Raw genomic sequence first — 20,285 nt, 5'->3', positions numbered from 1 at the left:
GTTTCTTCTTTTCATAGAGCTGATGTGGGAGGCAGGGATTAAACCAATACAATATGATGTTCAATAAACAAATGTATTACTGAAAAAAATAGTACATGGTGACAGAGACCTAAGGTTACAACCATTTCTCTTTGATTTTGTTCTGTATTATTAACAAGTTTAATTGTTGATGTGATATGAAATTTTCCAGATCATTTAGTGATATAATCTGTTAAATGCCTAAATGAAATTTGAGACACTAAACAAAAATACTTGAAACCTGTCAAACTGCCCTCTATTTCACTGTTAGTTCTGCATCTTTTTAACTAGATTTGAGTAAATTGTTGCTTTATTTTTCTAAGTGATAGTTTTTTTTTTTTTTTTTTTTACTGAGTTTCTCTTCTTTGAAATAGATTGATGAAAACAACTAATGTAAGCTCTACCAACTCCTTCCTCCAAAAGGGACCATAGAAAAAATGCTGATATGGCTATTACTTAATGTCTGACCTTATGTCTAATCTCCAGTTGGCAGTGGTTCCTAACAGTTAACAGTGTTTTCCAAGTCTGCTAACAGTATAGTAATCTGTAAACACACATTGTTTCGTGGTACAGAAACAGCATGTTGATAAAAAAACAATTTCGCTTACTCTTCTGCCCCCAAAAGAGAGACAGATATACAGACATATACATACGTGCCCTTTCACTGGGGTCTTTGAACAAGTGAATCTTCCCTACTCTGGCTCTGCAGTCAAACCACATTTTCCCCCCAGTTTGATATTAAATCAGCTGATGGGGGAATGGGGGTGATTGCAGATTTATAGCTGCTCATTAAGGTGGTGGCTTAACCTTAGCAGAAGGAGGAGGCAACAATTTTGAAAAGGAGAACAAGGAGCAAATGCTTCTCTTTATATTCTTAACTGAAAAGATTTAGTTTAATCTAATAATTGAGTTCTACTGGTATGCTGATACATGCAGTAAATTTAAATTTGCAGGAGTTGGATTCTAAATTTTGTAGGTAAGACAGAAATAAAAAATTTTCCTTAAAAATCCCTGTAGAAGACCCATTTAGCATGTGTCAGAAGGTAATAATGTAGCCAGTCCTTATTTCTAAACACATCTTGTCCTCACCCTTGCTAAGTATGTGCACATTTACTTTGATTTGTTGGGAGACAGTAAATAAGAAAATAAAACAGCATGGATTCCCGAGCTGGGTGGTCTGTATTGCAGTTTTGGCTCTGTCATTTACTAGGTAAGACCAAAGGACACAAAGATGCCAGCCATTAGTGTATGGGCCAAGGGAACAAATTCAGAAGATCTTCATTTATATTGGTTTATTTCTGTATTTATTTTAGGAAATTAAGATTCAGGATATAAATTCAGCTAAGTTAATGTTAATTCCCATTATAAGAAACACTCTATCTCTGATCTTTGAGAATATTGCTTTTATTTTATTTATTTTTCTAATTGTTATTATTTAGCTTTTTGTCCTGATTTGTTTTTATAGCTTTTGTTTTCTGAAAGTTCATATAAAGATTAGCATTATTTCTCTATATATACTATTATAAAAAATGACAGATTTAGGAAAGATTACTATAAAAAATTGATGTAAATTAGCTTATCTCGTAGGTATTTATTTTATAATTAAAGCCTCTTATGTTTTATATTAAATAAATAGAATTATAATTAATGCTTCAAATATCTCTTCTAATAGTTAATCCTGAAAGAAGTTGACTCACTATTGTACGTCGACACTGATATCCTTTTTTTACGGCCTGTTGATGATATTTGGTCTTTACTAAAGAAATTTAATTCTACACAAATTGCTGCAATGGCGCCAGAACATGAAGAGCCTCGAATAGGATGGTATAATCGCTTTGCCAGACATCCGTATTATGGAAAAACTGGAGTAAACTCTGGAGTTATGTTGATGAACATGACTAGAATGAGAAGAAAGTATTTCAAGGTAAGTCACTGATATAGGTGGTTGATTAACAGTTCTCTACTTTCCTTCCACAAATTGTTTCGTTTCCAATTTAGTTTTGTTTTATTAAGAACTTGATGAAACTACTCAGAATTTCCCACTTATTTAGAATAATTGGAAAAAAGTATGTTTTTAGTATTCTATTTATTGGAGCATTATGGCAGATCAAGCCAGATGTCCTGATAATGAAGTAAAATAACAATGTATTAAGTAGCGAATGTCATCTTTCTAGCTTGATACTCTAGGTCATAGTTGTCATTCTGTAGTTGGGCAACTGTAGAACATCTTGGGGTGACACATAGATGTGAAGAGCTTAAGACTCTGGATCCTGTTGGCCAGGTTTAAGACTCTAGGACTTTGAGTAAGTTTTGAACATCTCTGGTGTTTAGTATTCTCATCTGTGAGATGAGGATGGTAGATAAGATCACTTATATCATAGAACTTTTATAAGGATTGAATTAGAACAGCGACTAACACATTCCAAATGGGAGCTGTTTGGGGCTATTAAAAAAAAAAAAATTCTTGAGGCACCTGGGTGACCCAGTTGGTTAAGTGTCTGCCTTCAGCTTAGGTCATGCTCTCAGAGTCTTGGGATCCAGCCCTGTGTTGGGCTCCCTGCTCAGAGGGAAGCCTGCGTCTCTCTTTCTCTCTGCCCCTCTCTCCTGCTGTGTGCTCTCTCCTTTTCTCCCTCTCTCAAATAAATAAAATCTTAAAAAAAAATATTATTGCATGTTTTTTATCTCTCAAATTGTGGGGCCAGTGGAAGAATCAGGCTATCTAGATTCTTGGTGCATTCTGAACGCAGGAGTATGTTGTATGGCTTACCAATTTTATGTTGATGAGTTTTATGTCATTGTAGTTTGTGGGCACTGGAGTCAAACTGTCTTTATGTTTAACCTTGTCACCTGTGCATTTATTTAACCAATAGCCAGTTAACTTTAAATGTCAGTTCTGTCAACTGAAAAAATAAATGATAAATGGACTTGGGTAGGTTATCAGTTTAAAGGAGATCCTTTTAAAATACTTAGCACATCTCTTCAACAGATGGTGCTGGGAAAGCTGGACCACTTTCTCACACTATACACAAAAATAATCTCAAAATACACTTGATCTTAGCCAAAAGGCCGAGAAGCGATAAAAATAATCTCAAAATAGATTAAAGATCTAAATGGGAGACCTAAAACCATAAAAATCATAGAAGAGAGAACAGGTAGTAATTTTTGACATCAGCTGTAGCAACATTTTTCTAGATAAGTCTCTTGAGGCAACGAAGACAAAAGCAAAAATAAGCTATTAGGACTACATCAAAATAAAAAACCTTCTGCACGGCAAAGGAAAATCACCAAAACTAAAAGACAGCCTACTGAATGTGAGAAGATATTTGCAAATGACATATAGAATAGTTAGTATCCAAAATATATAAAGAGCTTACAGCACCCAAAAAGCAAATAATTGAAACAAAAAATGGGCAGAAGACATGAACAGATAGTATTTCAAAGAAGACATCCAGATGGCAAACAGACACAGGAAAAGATGTTCAACGTCACTCATTATCAGGGAAATGCAAATCAAAACTATAAAAATACGACTTCATACCTGTCAGAATGGCTAAATCAAAAACAACAAGAAACAAGTGTTGGTGAGGGTTTGGAGAACAAGGAACCCTTGTCCAGTGTTGGTAGGAATGCAAACTGGTGCAGCCACTATGGAAAACAGTATGAGATGCCTCAAAAAAGTTAAAAATAGAATTACAGTGTGATACAGTAACTTCACTATTGGGTATTTTCCCAAAAAATAGAAAAACACTAATTCAGAAAGACACATGAACCCCTATGTTTATCACAGCATTATTTATAAGAAGCATAAAATTATGGAAGCAAGCAACCCAAGTGTCCACTGATGAATGAATAAAGAAGATGTGGTTATATACCACATATATACCTACATATACACATATACATGGTGGACTATTACTCAACCATAAAAAGGAATGAAATCTTGCCATTTTCAATAACGTGGGTGAAGCCAGATGAATGCTAAGTGAAATAAGAGAAAGACAAATTCTGTATGATTTCATTCTTATATGGAATTTAAGGAAACAAGTGAACAAATAAAGAGACAAATGAAGAAACAGACTCTTGACTATAGAGAACAAACTGATGGTTACCAGAGGGTTTGTGGGTGCAGAAATGCATGGAATAGGTGATGGGGATTAAAGAGCACACTTAGGATGAGCACTGACTAATGTATAGAATTGTTGAATCACTATATTGAATACTTGAAACTAATATAATGTGTGATTATTATTGGAATTAAAATGAGAAATGAAAATAAAATGCTTAGTGCAGAGCATGGCATGTGGTAAGCGCTTAAATGTTAGCTAAATACATTGGCTTCTTAGATACCTATATAGACTTGCTGTTTATCCCTTTACATCTGATTGGGGCTATATTAAACATTAAGGAGTATTATATCTTTGATGATATGAGAAAATATGTGTATGTGTACATATGCATATATATTTATCAGATATATTTCTTATGGCTTCTGGTAGCCCAGACTTCACACTGTTATTCATTACTCCTCTTGTGTATCTTATTTAAATCTTGGCCTCATTTAGAGTTGTTTCCTGGATTCATCTTTGGTGTAGGCATAACAACTGCTCGTAGCCTTGCCCGCACCTTGATGTTTCAGTGTTAGGACTGTTTGTACCATCATTCTTATTTTCTGTAGATTTAGTAAGCCTAGTTTTTTGGTTGTTTTAGCCTTCTCATTTTCTTGATGAAATCTTGATTTTATTTCAGTTTTGTGTGCTTTTCAATTTTGAATGCTTTAATGAGGCTAGTGTAACCTCTACTCTTGATTCACAACATTTCTTCAACTACCCAATTGTTACCCTATATTGTTAATATAGCTTGAGTTGTACTAAATAAAACTGGTATAATAACATGAATTCCTCCTATTCTGATTGTTAGCCTATGCACAGTAATATTATACCAGAAGATGGTGCTGTAAGATTACCTGCTAAGGGATAATATGACTTCTCAGTAACTCTTCATTTGAAATTCATAGAATTATGAGAAGTTTACTGTTGCAAAGAACCTTAGCGATAATGTAGTATAACACCATTATTTTTTAAACATTTCAAAATTATAACTCTGTAGTTCAAATCTGTGATTGTCTTTTACTTATTTAAATGTCACTCCTAAATACTGCAATGTTTTCTCCCCCTTCTTTTTTTTTGTGTGTGTCATGGCATGTTCTAAAATCAACTAGAGCTGTAGATATGGGAGTTGAAATCATTTCTAAACTTTGAACTTTGTTTTCATCTGTGTGTAATTAGACTTAATGAAGAAGACTATGAGAGGCATGATTATATTATACATTAATTCAGTAGGTGCAGTTTTCTTTACACCTACTATCCCTGTGTTCCAAATAATCCTGTTCTTGCCCAGTGGGAGCAACACAGATTTGCTTTATTTTCAAATATTACTATATTTATGATTGCTAAGGTGTTTCCATAAAATTTATTTTGATTCCTTTTTTCATATATATGTCTTTGTTTTTCCTGATTGTTTTCCAGACTGTATCTGTAACAAGCATTGCCTTGTTTTTTCCTACTAATTCTACAATTTTTGGCTCTAGTAATATAACTGATTACTTATAGTAACTTTCTAAACTGTTTCTTACACATCTGTGAATGTTGACGCATGGTTCTTACTGCATGAAAAGCTGTAAGACTACCAGTGGCCATATTTTAAATTCTTAATTTGCTTTTCTGTCACCCAGTCCCTATCATTCATGACTGTTTATTTCCAAACTGATGTATAAAAGTTGTATACATCACAAATTAAAATAGTAAAAATTCTACTTTTTTGTTGTTTCTCGTTATGCTGGGATCATAACCTGAGCTGAGGCAGTTGCTTAACCAACTGAGCCACCCAGGTGCCCCTTGTTATTTATTTTTAAAATACACTTAACGTGGGGCTCAAACCCACAACCCTGAGATCAAGAGTCACATGCTCTACTGATTAAGCCAGCCAGGCACCCCAAATAAGGCATCTTGAGAGTCCTTTTCTTGAATATTTGGTGTGTACTCTGTTTACATCCTGCTATATGTTACTTTGTAATCTTTGTTTGTTTTCTCTACCTACTGAGAGCAGAATGTGTGTTTTGTACAACTTTGTATTGGGAATATTTAGGGTGGGATATGACATGAGTAGCAACTTAATAGATAATTACTGGCAGAGGATAGATGGAAGTTTTAGAAACTGGGCCCTTAGTGAGTTCTTTTTGGAAAGAGATGGGGCACCTAGGTGGCTCAGTGGGTTAAAGCCTCTGCCTTCGGCTCAGGTCATGATCCCAGGGTCTTGGGATCGAGCCCTGCATGGGGCTCTCTGCTCTGCGGGGAGCCTGCTTCCCCCTCTCTCTGCCTGCCTCTCTGCCTACTTGTGATCTCTGTCTGTCAAATAAATAAATAAAATCTTTAAAAAAAAATATTGGAAAGAGAACATTTCCATGTCCATGAAGTAGACATGGTGGTTATTTTTACATATTTGCAAAATGTATGTCATGAGGACTTTTACTCTATTATATATATAGCTTATGAGAACAGAGTATCAATGAACATCTTACTAACAAGGATAGAACTTTTCAGAGATTAGTGCAATAACTGATCTTTGGAAACTGACGAGTTCCCAGTATCTACACTGTTGGAACATGCTATGAATAGCTATCTATCAGTTTTATACTTATGTAAAGATAGACTCATAATGATAGTATTTTCAAAAGCATACATTATTCTAAAGTAAAATTAATTGACCTTAATATGTGCACATTTTGGTGGCAGGTTTGCTAAAATTAGTAAATTAGAGCTACACTTTCCTTTTTAAAAATTACAAAATGGGGGCACCTGGCTGACTCAGTCAGAGGAATATGTGACTTGATATTGGGGTTGTGAGTTCAGGCTCCACATTGGGTATAGAGTTTACTTAAATAAATGAATAAACTTAAAAAAATTAAAGAATTGCAGAATGATATTAGGCTTATAAAAATTTAAATAATTCATTGTATGTAGAATAAAAGAGAAAAGTCTCCCCTTACGTACCACTCTTCTCAGTTTCATTTCTTTGCCCAAATGATATTACAAACTTTACTATACATTTTTAAGACCCATTAGGAAAATGTTTTGAAACAGATGTACATGTACATAAGCACTTAAATAGAAATAGTTTTATACATCTTCAGTTTGCTATTTTAACTTAGTAAATATATAATTGACTGGTTTTTATGTCAGTACAGAGTCTGTCACACTTTTAATATGTATATGAGATAGCAGAGAATGGATGATTTGGTTTTATTATTTGTGTGTACTAGTATGAGCATGTAGTTATATGGCTGGAATATATCATATTTTAACTTATACTTTCCTGACTATACTGTCAGTTTGGAAAAATTCTATTTTCATTTATTTTTTATTTTTATTTTTTAAAGATTTTATATGTTTATTTGACAGGCAGAGATCACAAGTAGGCAGAGGCAGGCAGAGAGAGAGAAGGGGAAGCAGGCTGCCTGAGCGGAGAGCCTGATGTGGGGCTCAGTCTCAGGACCCTGGGATCATAACCCGAGCTGAAGGCAGAGGCTTTTTAACCCACTGAGCCACCCAGGGGTCCCTATATTTTCATTTAATGTTTGGCCATTTGTTTTCTCTTTTGTGAATGGCTGTTTGCCCATACTCCTTGACCATTTCTCTACTTAAAAAAATTTTTTTCTAGGGGCGCCTGGGTGGCTCAGTGGGTTAAGCCGCTGCCTTCGGCTCAGGTCATGATCTGAGGGTCCTGGGATCGAGCCTCACATTGGGCTCTCTGCTCAGCAGGGAGCCTGCTTCCTCCTCTCTCTGTCTGCCTCTCTGCCTACTTGTGATCTCTGGCTGTCAACTAAATAAATAAAATCTTAAAAAAAAATTTTTTTTTTTCTATAACCTGAACTCTTTTTATATGTAATGACTCTTTTTAAAAAAATTTTATTTAAATTGAATTTAGTTAACATATAGTGTGTTATTAGTTTCAGAGGTAGAATTTAGTGATTCATCAGTTGCATTAACCCAGTGCTCATTACATCAAGTGCCTTCCTTATTGCCCATCACCCAGTTACTCCATTCCCCCACCCTTCTCCCCTCCGTCAACTCTCAGTTTGTTCCCTATAGTTAAGAGTCTCTTATGGTTTGTCTCCCTCTCTTTTTTATCTTACCCCCTCCCATATGTTCATCTGTTTTAAAATTTCGTGTATAAGTGAAACCATACGGTATTTGTCTTTGTCTGACTTACTTCACTTAGCGTAATACACTCGCTCCATCAATGTAATTGCAAATGGCAAGATCTCACTATTTTTGATGGATGAGTACTATTCCCTCGTAGCTCTATACCACATCTTCTTTATTCACTCATCTGCCGATGGACATCTGGACTCTTTCCATAGTTTGGCTATTGTGGACATTGCTGCTCTAAATGTTGGGGTGCAGGTGCCCCTTCAAATCACTTTTTGTATCCTTTGGGTAAATGCCTAGTAGTGCAATTACTGGATTGTAGGGTACTTCTATCTTTACCTTTTTGAGGAGCCTCCACACTGTTTTCCGAGTGGCTGCACCAGCTTGCATTCCCATCAGTTTGCATTCTGCATTAGTATAAGAGGGTTCCCCTTTCTTCACAACCTTGCCAACACCTGTTGTTTCCTGAGTTGTTAATTTTAGCCATTCTGATGGGTATGAGGTGTTGGTATCTCATTGTGGTTTTGATGTGTATTTCCCTGATGTCAAGTGATGTTGAACATCTTGTGGCCATTTGTACGTTGTCTTTGGAGAAATGTCTGTACATGTCTTCTGCCCATTTCTGGACTGGATTATTTGTATTTTTGGGTGTTGAGTTTGGTAAGTTCTTTATGAGATTTTGAATACGAGTCCTTTATCTGACATGTCATTTGTGAATATCTTTTCCCATTCTGTAGGTTGCCTTTTAAAGGTTTTGTTGATTGTTTGCTTTGTTGTGCAGAAGCTTTTTATCCTGATGTAGCCCCAATGGTTCATTTTTGCTTTTGTTTCCCTTGCCTCTGGAGACATGCCTCGTAGGAAGTTATGGCAGCTGAGGTCAAAGAGGTTGTTGCCTGTGTTCTCCTCTAGGGGTTTGATGGGTTCCTGTCTCACATTTAAGTCTTTCATCCATTTTGAATTTATTTTTCTGTATGGTGTAAGAAAGTGGTCCAGTTTCATTCTTCTGCTTGTGGCTGTCCAGTGTTCCCAACACCATTTGTTGAAGAGACTGTCTTGTTTCCATTGGACATTCTTTCCTGCTTTGTCAAAGATTAGTTGGCCATAGAGTTGAGGGTTCATTTCTGGGTTCTCTATTCTGTTCCATTGATCTGTGCGTCTATTTTTGTGCCGGTACCGTATTGTATTGGTGACTTTAGCTTTGTCATATAGCTTGAAGTCTGGAATTGTGAAGCCTACAGCTTTGATTTTCTTTTTCAACATTTCGCTACTTGGGGTCTTTTGTGGTTCCATAAAAATTTTAGGACTGTTTGTTCTAGCTCTGAAAATACTGGTGGTATTTTGATAGGGATTGCATTAAATGATTGCTTTGGGCCGTATAGACATTTTAACAGTGCTTGTTCTTCCAGCGCATGAGCTTGGAACATGTTTTCATTTCTTTGTGTCTTCCTTAATTTCCTCCTTCATCCATCCTTCCCTCTTCCTTTCTTCCTTCCTGTTCTTCCTCAGTTCCTTCCTTCCCTCTTTCCTACCTCTCTCTCTGTTTCTTTCTCTCTTTTTTCTTTCTTTCTTCTTTCTGTTCTTCCTCAGTTCGTTCGTTCATTCGTTCGTTCCTTCCTTCCTTTCAGAATTTTTACTTATTTATTTGACAGAGAGAACAAAGCAGGCGGAGTAGCCAAGAGAGGCAGAAGGAGAAGCTGATTCTCTGCCAAGCAAGGAGCCCCTTGCAGGGCTTGATCCCAGGACCCAGGGATCATGATCTGAGCCTAAGGCAGTTGCTTAACCAACTGAGCCACCGAGGAGCCCCCCTAACCTTCTTTCATCAGTGTCCTGTAGTTTTCAGATACAGATCTTTTATCTCTTTGGTTAGGTTTATGCCTAGATATCTTACTGGTTTTGGTGCAATTGCAAATGGGATTCATTCTTTGATTTCTCTCTCTGCTGCTTCATTATTGGTATATAGAAATGCAACAGACATCTGTGCATTGATACTATAACCTGCAACTTTGCTGACTTCCTGTATCAGTTCTAGCAGTTTTTTTGCTTGTCTTTTGGGTTTTCATGTCATCTGTGAAGAATGAAAGTTTGATGTCTTTTATAATGCTTCTTTTCTAAACTCATTTCTTACCATATTTCATTGGTTCTCTTGGATATTTTAGGTTATATAATTGCATTTAAAGCTAGTGTTATTGCTTCTCATCCAAAATTTTTGTAGTAGGACTTTTTCTTTAACATCTAAGGGTTGTTTCACCCCTTTGATTTTTTTTTTTTTCCTAAGACTGCACTAGACCTTGTAATTTGATCCTTCATTGATTTTCTTTTTTATTAATTATTTTTCTTAACATATAATGTATTATTTGCCCCAGGGGTACAGGTCTGTGAATCTTCAGGCTTACACATTTCACAGCACTCACCATATCACATACTCTCCAAATGTTCATAATCATTTTTTCTTTGAATATGTACATTTATATATATTTTATATATTTATATTTATATTTATTATATTTGAATGGAAAAAATTCAATGAAGATTTGAACATGGCATGGTACAAGAGGTCCACCAGCCCTGTCTGTTGAATGTGTTGGTTGTCTTTGTCCTTGTACAATTCAGAGTTCCCTTTTCAGATGCTAAGAATATTTAGTTAACATGCTAAATGACTTATTTCAGTGTTGTCCTTTCCATAAAGTATCTTCTTATTATTTCCTTAGGTAAAACTTCCTTCAGTTATTTTCCAGAGTATTTTGGTGTTCTGAGAAACTTCACACAAGAGTAATAAAATTATAGCAGATAATATTTAGTTTAAATATATAGCTTTTTCCCCTTTGGAATTCTCTCTTTTCTTTTTCTTTCTTAAAAGATAGATTGTTTATATTCCCATTGTGTTTATTATGTATCCTAGAATAGCATATAACAGTGTCTTTCAGACTGTGTATGAAGGATCAGTTTTTTTTGTTTTTTTAAAAGATTTTATTTATTTATTTGACAAAGAGAGATCACAAGTAGATGGAGAGGTAGGCAGAAAGAAAGAGAGAGAGAGAGGGAAGCAGGCTCCCTGCTGAGCAGAGAGCCCAATGCAGGACTCGATCCTAGGACCCTGAGATCATGACCTGAGCCGAAGGCAGCGGCTTAACCCACTGAGCCACCCAGGCACCTCTCAGTTTTGTTTTTTAAATTTCGTTTTTCCATGAGGCAATGCTTTTGTAAAAATGATATGTTACTAGAAAAATATTAGATTAAATAGACATAACATTCTGTTGAGTTGCTGTAAAGGTTTCTAAATGTTATTCTTAATTTCTGTACTTAACATTGTGAAGCATTTTATTTTATTTTTTTTAAAGATTTTATTTATTTATTTGACAGACAGAGATCACAAGTAGGCAGAGAGGCAGGCAGAGAGAGAGAGGAAAAGAAGCAGGCTCCCTGCTGAGCAGAGAGCTGGATGCAGGGCTCCATCCCAGGACCCTGGGATCATGACCTGAGCCTAAAGCAGTGGCTTTAACCCACTGAGCCACCCGGGCACCCCATTGTGAAGGATTTTTAAAATTCACTGTGCACACTGAAAACTGTGCGTTGAGGAATATTGGGTTAAGTCTGAAGAGTTTAAGAATCAAATTAATTGGAAAGGCTTAGTATTCAGCTCCACTGCTTCTCACTCATATTCACAAGATTCAGACCCTCTTTCAACTTGGTTGTTTCCTTGGGTATTTGACTTTGTGTCTTAAAATAATGAACTTTGAGCAACTTTATAGAGGTTGAAAAGGCACCTGATGAAATTCATAATCTGTTTTTGATTTACTGGTTTCAAATTGGTCTCTTTGAAATGTCAATTATGAAAGATTGGCTAATCAGTCTAAGAGTGATAGTGATCCTGGTAACAATAATAGCTAACACTGAGATGTGTCATGTGCCAAGTACTGTCCAAGTACTTTGTATGTTAACAGGTTGAATCCACAATAACTGTGATATAGACCTAGATACTATGTCTAGACATATGACATAGGTACTAAAACAATCTGATCTGCGTTTTAGGATGAGATCATGGTCATAGTACTTAAAACTATCATCTACAAAGTAGTTTTATCACCTAGTTTTTCTTTCCCAGTCTTTCCTGACTTTTATTAGTTTTATTACTTCTACATGCAGCTTCAGATACCTTCTTTTATTATCTTTCCTACTCCCAAATGGACAGTCCTATTTACATTAGAGTCACTTGGTTTTATAACAGAAGAAGTTTGCATTTCTTCTTGTTGCTCTGTGATACTGAGGGAAGAATGGGGAACTGCCATTGTGCTGCCATATTAACCATGGAGGCCTGAGGATCTTCTCAATGTATTTACCAACAGAATGACATGACAACTGTACGGCTGCGATGGGGAGATATACTTATGCCATTGCTTAAAAAATACAAACTTAACATCACATGGGGGGATCAAGATCTGTTGAATATCATCTTTTTTCATAATCCAGGTAATCATTTAAATTTCTTTAATTCTTCCCATTTGTAAAAAATCATAGGTATTATTTAGTAAATAAAGAAACACATTTATTTAATTTTGGCTTATATTTGTGATTATCACTATGTTTAAGACAGAGTAGAACTTCTTAAAAAACTTTTCTTAATATTGTTTTTGTAGGAAAGGATCTAAATTTTAAACATTTTTTACTATTTTAAATCTTTTCCTGTAAGAGCTGTGTGTTTAAAATTTTTGCAGAATGTTAATTCTGTGGAATTAGGGTTATTTGCTTCATTGTTTTATTTTTCTTCACATAGAAAGCCTTTTTGTTTTTCCGTGTCAATGGAATTATCGACCAGATCATTGTATATATGGAAGCAATTGCCAGGAAGCAGAAGAAGAAGGAATCTTTATTCTTCATGGGAACAGAGGTGTTTACCACGATGATAAACAACCAGCATTTAGAGCCATTTATGAAGCACTGAGAAATGTAAGAATGTGTTTTTTTCTTTTTTTAACTGTCTGTGTTGAAATTCTTACAAACTTAGAGTATTTGCAAGAATAAACAAAGAATTTCCATATCCTTTACTCATGTTCATTAGTTATTAACATTTTACCTCATTTGATTTATCATCAGTTCTTTCAGTATAGATATGTTTTGTTCTCAACCATCTGAATGTAAGTTGCACACATCATGCTCTTTTACTCCTTGAAGATTTTAATGTTTTCAGTAAGAACAGGGATGTTCTCTTATTAAGCACAGTACAGGTATCAACTCAGGAAATTTCATATTGATACAGTACTTTGATGTATATTCTCTTTTGATATAGAACAGTTTCTCAGTTTTTGTCTTTTATGACATTGGCACTTTTGGAGAATAGAGCCTCTTTATCTTTTTTCTTACTAGAATATTCTTAATATTCGCCTGTCTATTTCCTTATGATTAGGTTCAGAGTATTCCCTCCTGGTCAGAGTACTGTGTAAGCCCTGTGAGCTTCTCAGGGTATCACATTCATAGTCACCTTTGTCTACCTGCCTTTCATGGGTGATGCTGCTTTTGATCACTCATGAAAAATGTTGTTCAGTTTCTCCACTATGTAGTTGTTTTTCTTCTTGTGAGCAGTCTGTGGGGAGACTCTTTAAAATCCTATAAATATCCTCCTCTTCAGAATTTCTGTGCTACATTTAGCATCCATTGTTGATTCTTGTTTAAACCAGTCTTTACTATGGTAGTTGCAAATTGCTGACTGTCCAGGCATAGTTGTCCTTCTCTGTACAATTTTGGCACTAAGCATTCTCCTGTAAGGAAGAGCCATTCCCTTTTGCCGATTTATTGATCCATACATTATTAGTAAGAAATCATTGATAGGTATTTTTTCTTGATGATTTATAATGCATTATTGGTGTTGATGCTTAAGTTGTTTCCAGTTTGGCCATTAGAGTCCCTTTTGCCAAACTCGTGTGCCCATCTGACATATTCCCTTCACTATTTTGGGTACCTCCTCATTATCTTTTTCAAAAAATATGCTAGGCTCGACTTGTTTTACCTTCCTTGACCTACCCTGAAATTACCTCTCTGTCATAGGAGCTCTGGTTTCTTTTAGAGGGCTCAGGGTGCTGGGCATGCTTATTGCTATAAGGTTGTCTTCACTTCTGAGCCCTTTCAGTGACAGGGCTAGGAAATATAAATACACAGCACACACACAACTTATACACACAATCATGTAGTTACACTGATGCCTCCAGTTCTGTTTCCCCAGAGTTCTTCCTGCTTTCTCTTACTCTGTTTTCATGTTTTACCTCCTTCCGCATTTAGAATCCTGACTCATAAAATGAAACACTTCCTCATTTATGTAATCCTACAGTACATTTAAAATAATTTCAGAAATGGTCTAATTTTGCTAAAAACCAACCTACTAAGAAAAGTTAAGGATTTGTTCCCATTATCTACCTGCCCCTTCCCCCCTCACCATGAGGGCATGTACTCAGTATTGTGTTCAGCAGTTACTTGGATTAGTTTTTTTTTTTTTTAAAGATTTTATTTATTTATTTGACAGACAGAGATCACAAGTAGACAGAGAGGCAGGCAGAGAGAGAGAGAGGGAAGCAGGCTCCCTGCTGAGCAGAGAGCCCAATGCGGGCCTCCATCCCAGGACCCTGAGATCATGACCTGAGCCGAAGGCAGAGGCTTAACCCACTGAGCCACCCAGGCGCCCTGGATTAGTTTTTTTATCCTGCTTCTCATTGTGGTTATTTTATTAATTAATTAAATTAATTAAATTAATTAATACAGCTGGGTTTGTTTCAGTATGCTTTCAGTTTTAAGGTTTCTTCTCCTCCATCTTTATTGGTTCAACTTTAATTTGATAGGGTAAATGTTAGTATATTTCAAAAACTGAAAACTAAATAAGGGTTTACTCAGGGGTATCACTTTTTATTCACCCTTTCCACCCCAGATACCCTACACCATAGGTTACTGATTTCATTGTTTTCTAATTGATCCTTCCTGTAGAGATGACAGAGATATGTATATTTTGTAATCTACCTTTTCTTACACAAAGATAGCATATTGTTTATATTATTTACTCTTTTTTATTGTTTTTCACTTAAAATAGTCCAGAAATTCATGGATTTAAAATCACTTCCTCTTTTTTTAAAATTTTAATTCCAGTGTAGTTATCATACAGTGTTATATTAGTTTCAGGTTACAATATATAGTGATTCAGGGGCACCTGGGTGGCTCAGTGGGTTAAAGCCTCTGCCTTCAGCTCAGGTCATGATCTCGGGGTCCTGGGATTGAGCCCTCATGGGGCTCTCTGCTCGGCAGGGAGCCTGCTTCCTCCTCTTCTCTGCCTGCCTCTCTGCCTACTTGTGATCTCTGTCTGTCAAATAAATAAATAACATTTTTAAAACAAACAAACAAACAAACAAAAAATATAGTGATTCAACAATTCTCTACATCACCCCATGCTCATCATGATAAGTGTACTCCTTAATCTCCATAGCTTGCTTCATCCATTCCCCTTCCCCTTCTTTATTTTTTTTTTTAAACAGCTATATTTGTACTGCATTTTGTGTATATACCAGAGTTAATTCAAGCAGTCCCTTAGTTTGAATATTTTGGTAGTTTCCAAAATTGTGAACTGTGAATTCTAAATAATGCAGCAATGCATAACCTTGCCATATGTATATTTGTATTGATGGGATGTATCTTTAGGGTAAGTTGCTGCAAGTGGAATTATGCATTGAAGATATTGCCGATTTCCCCTACAGAGGGATTGTTTGAATTCCTGCCCATAATTTATGAGGAGGCCTATTCCCCAATAGCCTCATCAATGGAGTGTATTTTCAAACTTTTAAAATTTAGCCATTCTGATAACTGAGAAATGGAATCTTAGTTTTTGTTTGTTTAAGATTTTATTTATTTATTTGACAGAGACAGACACATCAAAAGTGGGAATACAAGTAGGGGGAGTGGGAGAGAGAGAAGCAGGCCTCCTGCGGAGCAGAGCCCCATTCAGGGCTCCATCCCAGGACCCTGGGATCATGACCTGAGCCGAAGGCAGACACCCAATGACTGAGCCACCCAGATGCCCTTCAGTTTTTTTGGTTTTTTTTTGTTTTTTTTTAGTTTAGTTTTAATTTGCCTTTCTCTTATAAATTAAGTGAACATCATTTTATATATTTAAGGGACATTTTTTATCTTTTTTTTTGGTGAATTTTCTTTTAAATCTTGTACCTATCCTGTAGGTTTTTAAAATGATTTTATTGATGTATAATTTATATCTCACAAAGTTCACTCATTTAAAGTGTATAATTTAGTGGATTTTAACGTATTTTAAGAGTTGTGCAACCATTACCATGAGAGAGTTTTTTTGGTCTTTACTTCCCCTCTTTGTATAATGGGGACATTAGTCCTTTATTTGTGATATCTGCTGGAAGAGTTTTCTCCTAGTTCTACTTTGTTTATAGCATTTTTTGCCATTAAGAATTTGTTTTTTAGGGGCGCCTGCATGGCTCAGTTGGTTAAGCCTCTGCTTTCAGCTCAGGTCATGATCTCAGGGTCCTGGGATCGAGCCCCACATCGGGCTCTCTGCTCAGTGGGGAGCCTGCTTCCCCCTCTCTCTGCCTGCCTCTCTGCCTACTTGTGATCTCTCTCTGTCAAATAAATAGATAAGATCTTTAAAAAAAAAAAAAAAGAACACCCATTTGTTTAAAAGTCTATCTTTAACCCAAATATTTGAGATATGGACTTTATTATATACTAAAGTTCCATTTCTAGTTTCTGAATTTTCTTTTTTGTTCCACTGGTTTATCTAATTGTGCACTAATGTCACACTATTTTAGTTATAAAGGCATTGTGGTAATACTATGTTTTAATATCTGTTAAGGTTACTCCCTCTTCAGAGCCTGTTCTCAGTGTTTTCCTAGCTATTGTGTATTTACTTTTCCACAAATTTTAATTCATTTAACTAAAAAAACAAATATTAACTCATTAACTCAAAAAGCTTTTTATTGGGAATGGATCAGTTTCTTTCTTTCTTTTTTTTTTTTTTTTAAATTTTTATTTCTTTTCGGTGTGAACAGTATTCATTGTTTTTGCACCATACCCAGTGCTCCATGCAATCTGTGCCCTCTTCAATACCCACCACTTGGTTCCCCCAACCTCCCACCCCCCGCCCCTTTAGAACCCTCAGATTGTTTTTCAGAGTCCATAGTCTCTCATGGTTCACTTCCCTTCCAATTTCATTCAACTCCCTTCTCCTCTCCATCCCCCCATGTCCTCCATGCTATTTGTTATGCTCTACAAATAAGTGAAACCATATGATAATTGACTCTCTCTGCTTGACTTATTTCACTCAACATAATCTCTTCCAGTCCCATCCATGTTGCTACAAAAGTTGGGTATTCATCCTTTCTGATGGAGGCATAATACTCCACAGTGTATATGGACCACATCTTCCTTAGGGAATGGATCAGTTTCTTATGTTAACTTAGGAGCTGCTAATGTTTTGATGGTGATGTTTTGATGGTGTTGAGACATCTTAATGAAGAACAAGGTGCATTGGGGTGCCTGGGTGGCTCAGTGGGTTAGGCATCTGCCTTTGGCTTGGGTTGTGATCCCAGAGTCCGAGGATCGAGTCCCACATCAAGCTCTCTGCTTGGTGGGGAGTCTGCTTCTTCCTCTGCCCCTCATCCCACTCGTGCTTTCACTCTCTCTTTCAAATAAATAAATAAATAAAATTAAGAAAAAAAAGAACAAGAGGTATCCTTCCATTTGTTCTTTCAGAAATGTTCAATAGATTTCTTCATTCAGATTTTGAACACATCTTAAGTTTATGCTTAGGTATTTTATCTTCTTTGTTGCCTTTGTAAATTGGGTTTCCTCATTTAAGCATCTGCTTTATATTGAGTTTGAGAAAATTATACTGCCCCTTTTCCTCCCTTGCCCCAGATACCTCTAGTTTGATGCCTGAACCAGGTCTCCATGAGTATGTTGGGGACCAAACTTGGAGCAAGTCCAAATGAAGATTGGATTTATGATTTATGATTTTGCTTAATGAGCAAAGTTAACTGCTTAATGCAGTTAATTCACTGATACCTGGGGAGAAATATATGTGACCATTTGTCTCTCATGCAGATGTATACTTTCTTCTGTTAGACTGTGCCTAATCTTATGTGGATGTGAAGACAGAACATAAGTAAATAATAGGAGTGCTAGTTTAAGTGTGGAGGTCAGGAAAAGAGCTGATTGCCTCTGTTTTTTAGATTCTTAGTCTTTTTATTGCTAATGACTGGTCTAGTAGAGCTTCATTAATAGAAATGAGGATGAAAATACTTCACTGTAATCCATTATGACAGAGGCTATACTGGAACTATAAGAGAGTTTTGTTTGCCTTGAAGTGCCAGGGAAAGCCTTGTGCCTCACTCAAAGGAGGCCTTTAAAGTGGGCCTTGAAAAAATGAAACAAGTTGGGATCGGGAGGGAGCCAAACCATAAGAGACTCTAAATCTCACAAAACAAACTGAGGGTTGCTGTGGGGAGAGGGAGTATGGGCGGTTGGGATATGGACCTTGGGGAGGGTATGTGCTATGGTGAGTGCTGTGAAGTGGGTAAGCCTGACGATTCACAGACCTGTACCCCTGGGGCTAACAATACATGATATGTTAATAAAAAAAAAATAATAAAGTGAGCCTTGAATGAGGAAGAGTTTTCCAGGAGCAGGGACTATCTGGGCAGAGTGCTGCCTGAGTAAAAAGCTCAGGGGTTTTCAGCACAAAAACACTATTTTCATGAAAAGTCCATGGAGAGGTCAGGTGTGGAGCTGTTCAGGCGTGGAGTGCTGGGTGAAGGTAGGGAGTGACTGGGCTGGGATCAGTGTGGTGAGGATATGCTGTGTCAAGGTGATGATCTGCAATGATAAGGAATTGAAGTTTTTTCCTGGAAATCAGTGTTTCTCAAACTTGGTGGTAAGCAAAGTGCTAATGGCATTGTGGGCTATCATTTTGTGCATTATTTGCTAAGTTTCTTCTGTAAACATGACAGATGAAGTTTTTGTATAATCAATTTATCATGATACAGCTACTCACTAAAGAATTCTAAAATTTAGTGTTTATGTTCATTTTAATGTAGCAGACTTTATGATGCCCCCAGAAATCAATTTTGTATATTAATGCTTTATCACGGGTTGTCAAATGAGAAGTACTTTTGGTGTTCTGAGACTGCAGAATATAAAAGAAATGCATTCTTATAAAAATATGCTATCTTTGTTTCCTTTGAGCATTAAAGAATCCATTATTAAGGGATTAAATTTCACTAGTTTTATTTGATCTTTGATCTCTGATAAGTATATACTTTTAAAAAGGTGACTAATAGTTTTAATCTGACTAATTACACTTGATTTGAACAAAAATCCGTTAAAATAATTTCAAGTACTGAACTGATAATTTGTTTGGTTTGAATCTGTATTAACTATAGCTGTATCTTTCCATTTTTCAATTTAATGAAGTTAATCAGTCTTTTATGTTAGTGCTCTTTGTTAGTGTTTTTATCTTCCCTTATCTATAATTCAATGAGAAGTGTAATTTTTAAAAGCAATGTATTCAGACAAGGGTATTTATGCAAGTTTCAGACAGAAGCTTAGTCATAGCCATTGAATGCAATGAACAATATGAATTAAAAAGGATATGAACCATCTTTAAAATGTAAATGCATGGCTGTGCCTTCCAGCAAATCAAGTTTTACAGTCCATACATATTTGTTAAATATTAGTTGTTGAGTGAATAAAAATATTAAGATTAAAATTGCAAATGTAAAATGGGAACAAAACATTTTATTGCTCTATAAGGTATTTTCTGCTTCATGTATTTCATTCTGAATTACATTTCTTGGTGGTTCTGTGTTAACTTTGATTTACTTCATATCCTGCTTATATTTGCATAACTATCTCTGCAAGGGAGTTGTCCTGAGTGTTTCCCTCTGTGCTTTGGTCTTTCCCCTCTTGTCCATGGGGGACATATTCCAAGCCCCCCAGTGGATGTCTGAAACTACAGATAGTACTGAACCCTGTATGTACTATGTTTTTTTCCTACACGTACATAACTTT

General features: G+C 36.0%; 1 protein-coding gene across 2 annotated transcripts in view; it reads left to right on the top strand.

Moving 5' to 3' along the window:
* The window catches only part of GXYLT1 (glucoside xylosyltransferase 1), a 54,608-nt gene that overhangs the window by 25,670 nt on the left and 8,653 nt on the right, over window positions 1–20,285 (top strand). For both annotated transcript variants that reach the window (XM_082742233.1, XM_082742234.1), the window contains 3 exons: window positions 1,691–1,942; window positions 12,569–12,692; window positions 12,997–13,169. In XM_082742233.1, coding sequence (XP_082598359.1) covers window positions 1,691–1,942; window positions 12,569–12,692; window positions 12,997–13,169 — 549 coding nt within the window. The remainder of the gene's footprint in view (window positions 1–1,690; window positions 1,943–12,568; window positions 12,693–12,996; window positions 13,170–20,285) is intronic.

This window comes from Mustela nivalis (genome assembly GCF_964662115.1).
Source record: "Mustela nivalis genome assembly, chromosome: 7".
Classification (NCBI taxonomy): Eukaryota; Metazoa; Chordata; class Mammalia; order Carnivora; family Mustelidae; genus Mustela; species Mustela nivalis.
The sequence above is the reverse complement of the archived record's forward strand: the minus strand, read 5'-3'. Positions and strand labels throughout refer to the sequence as shown.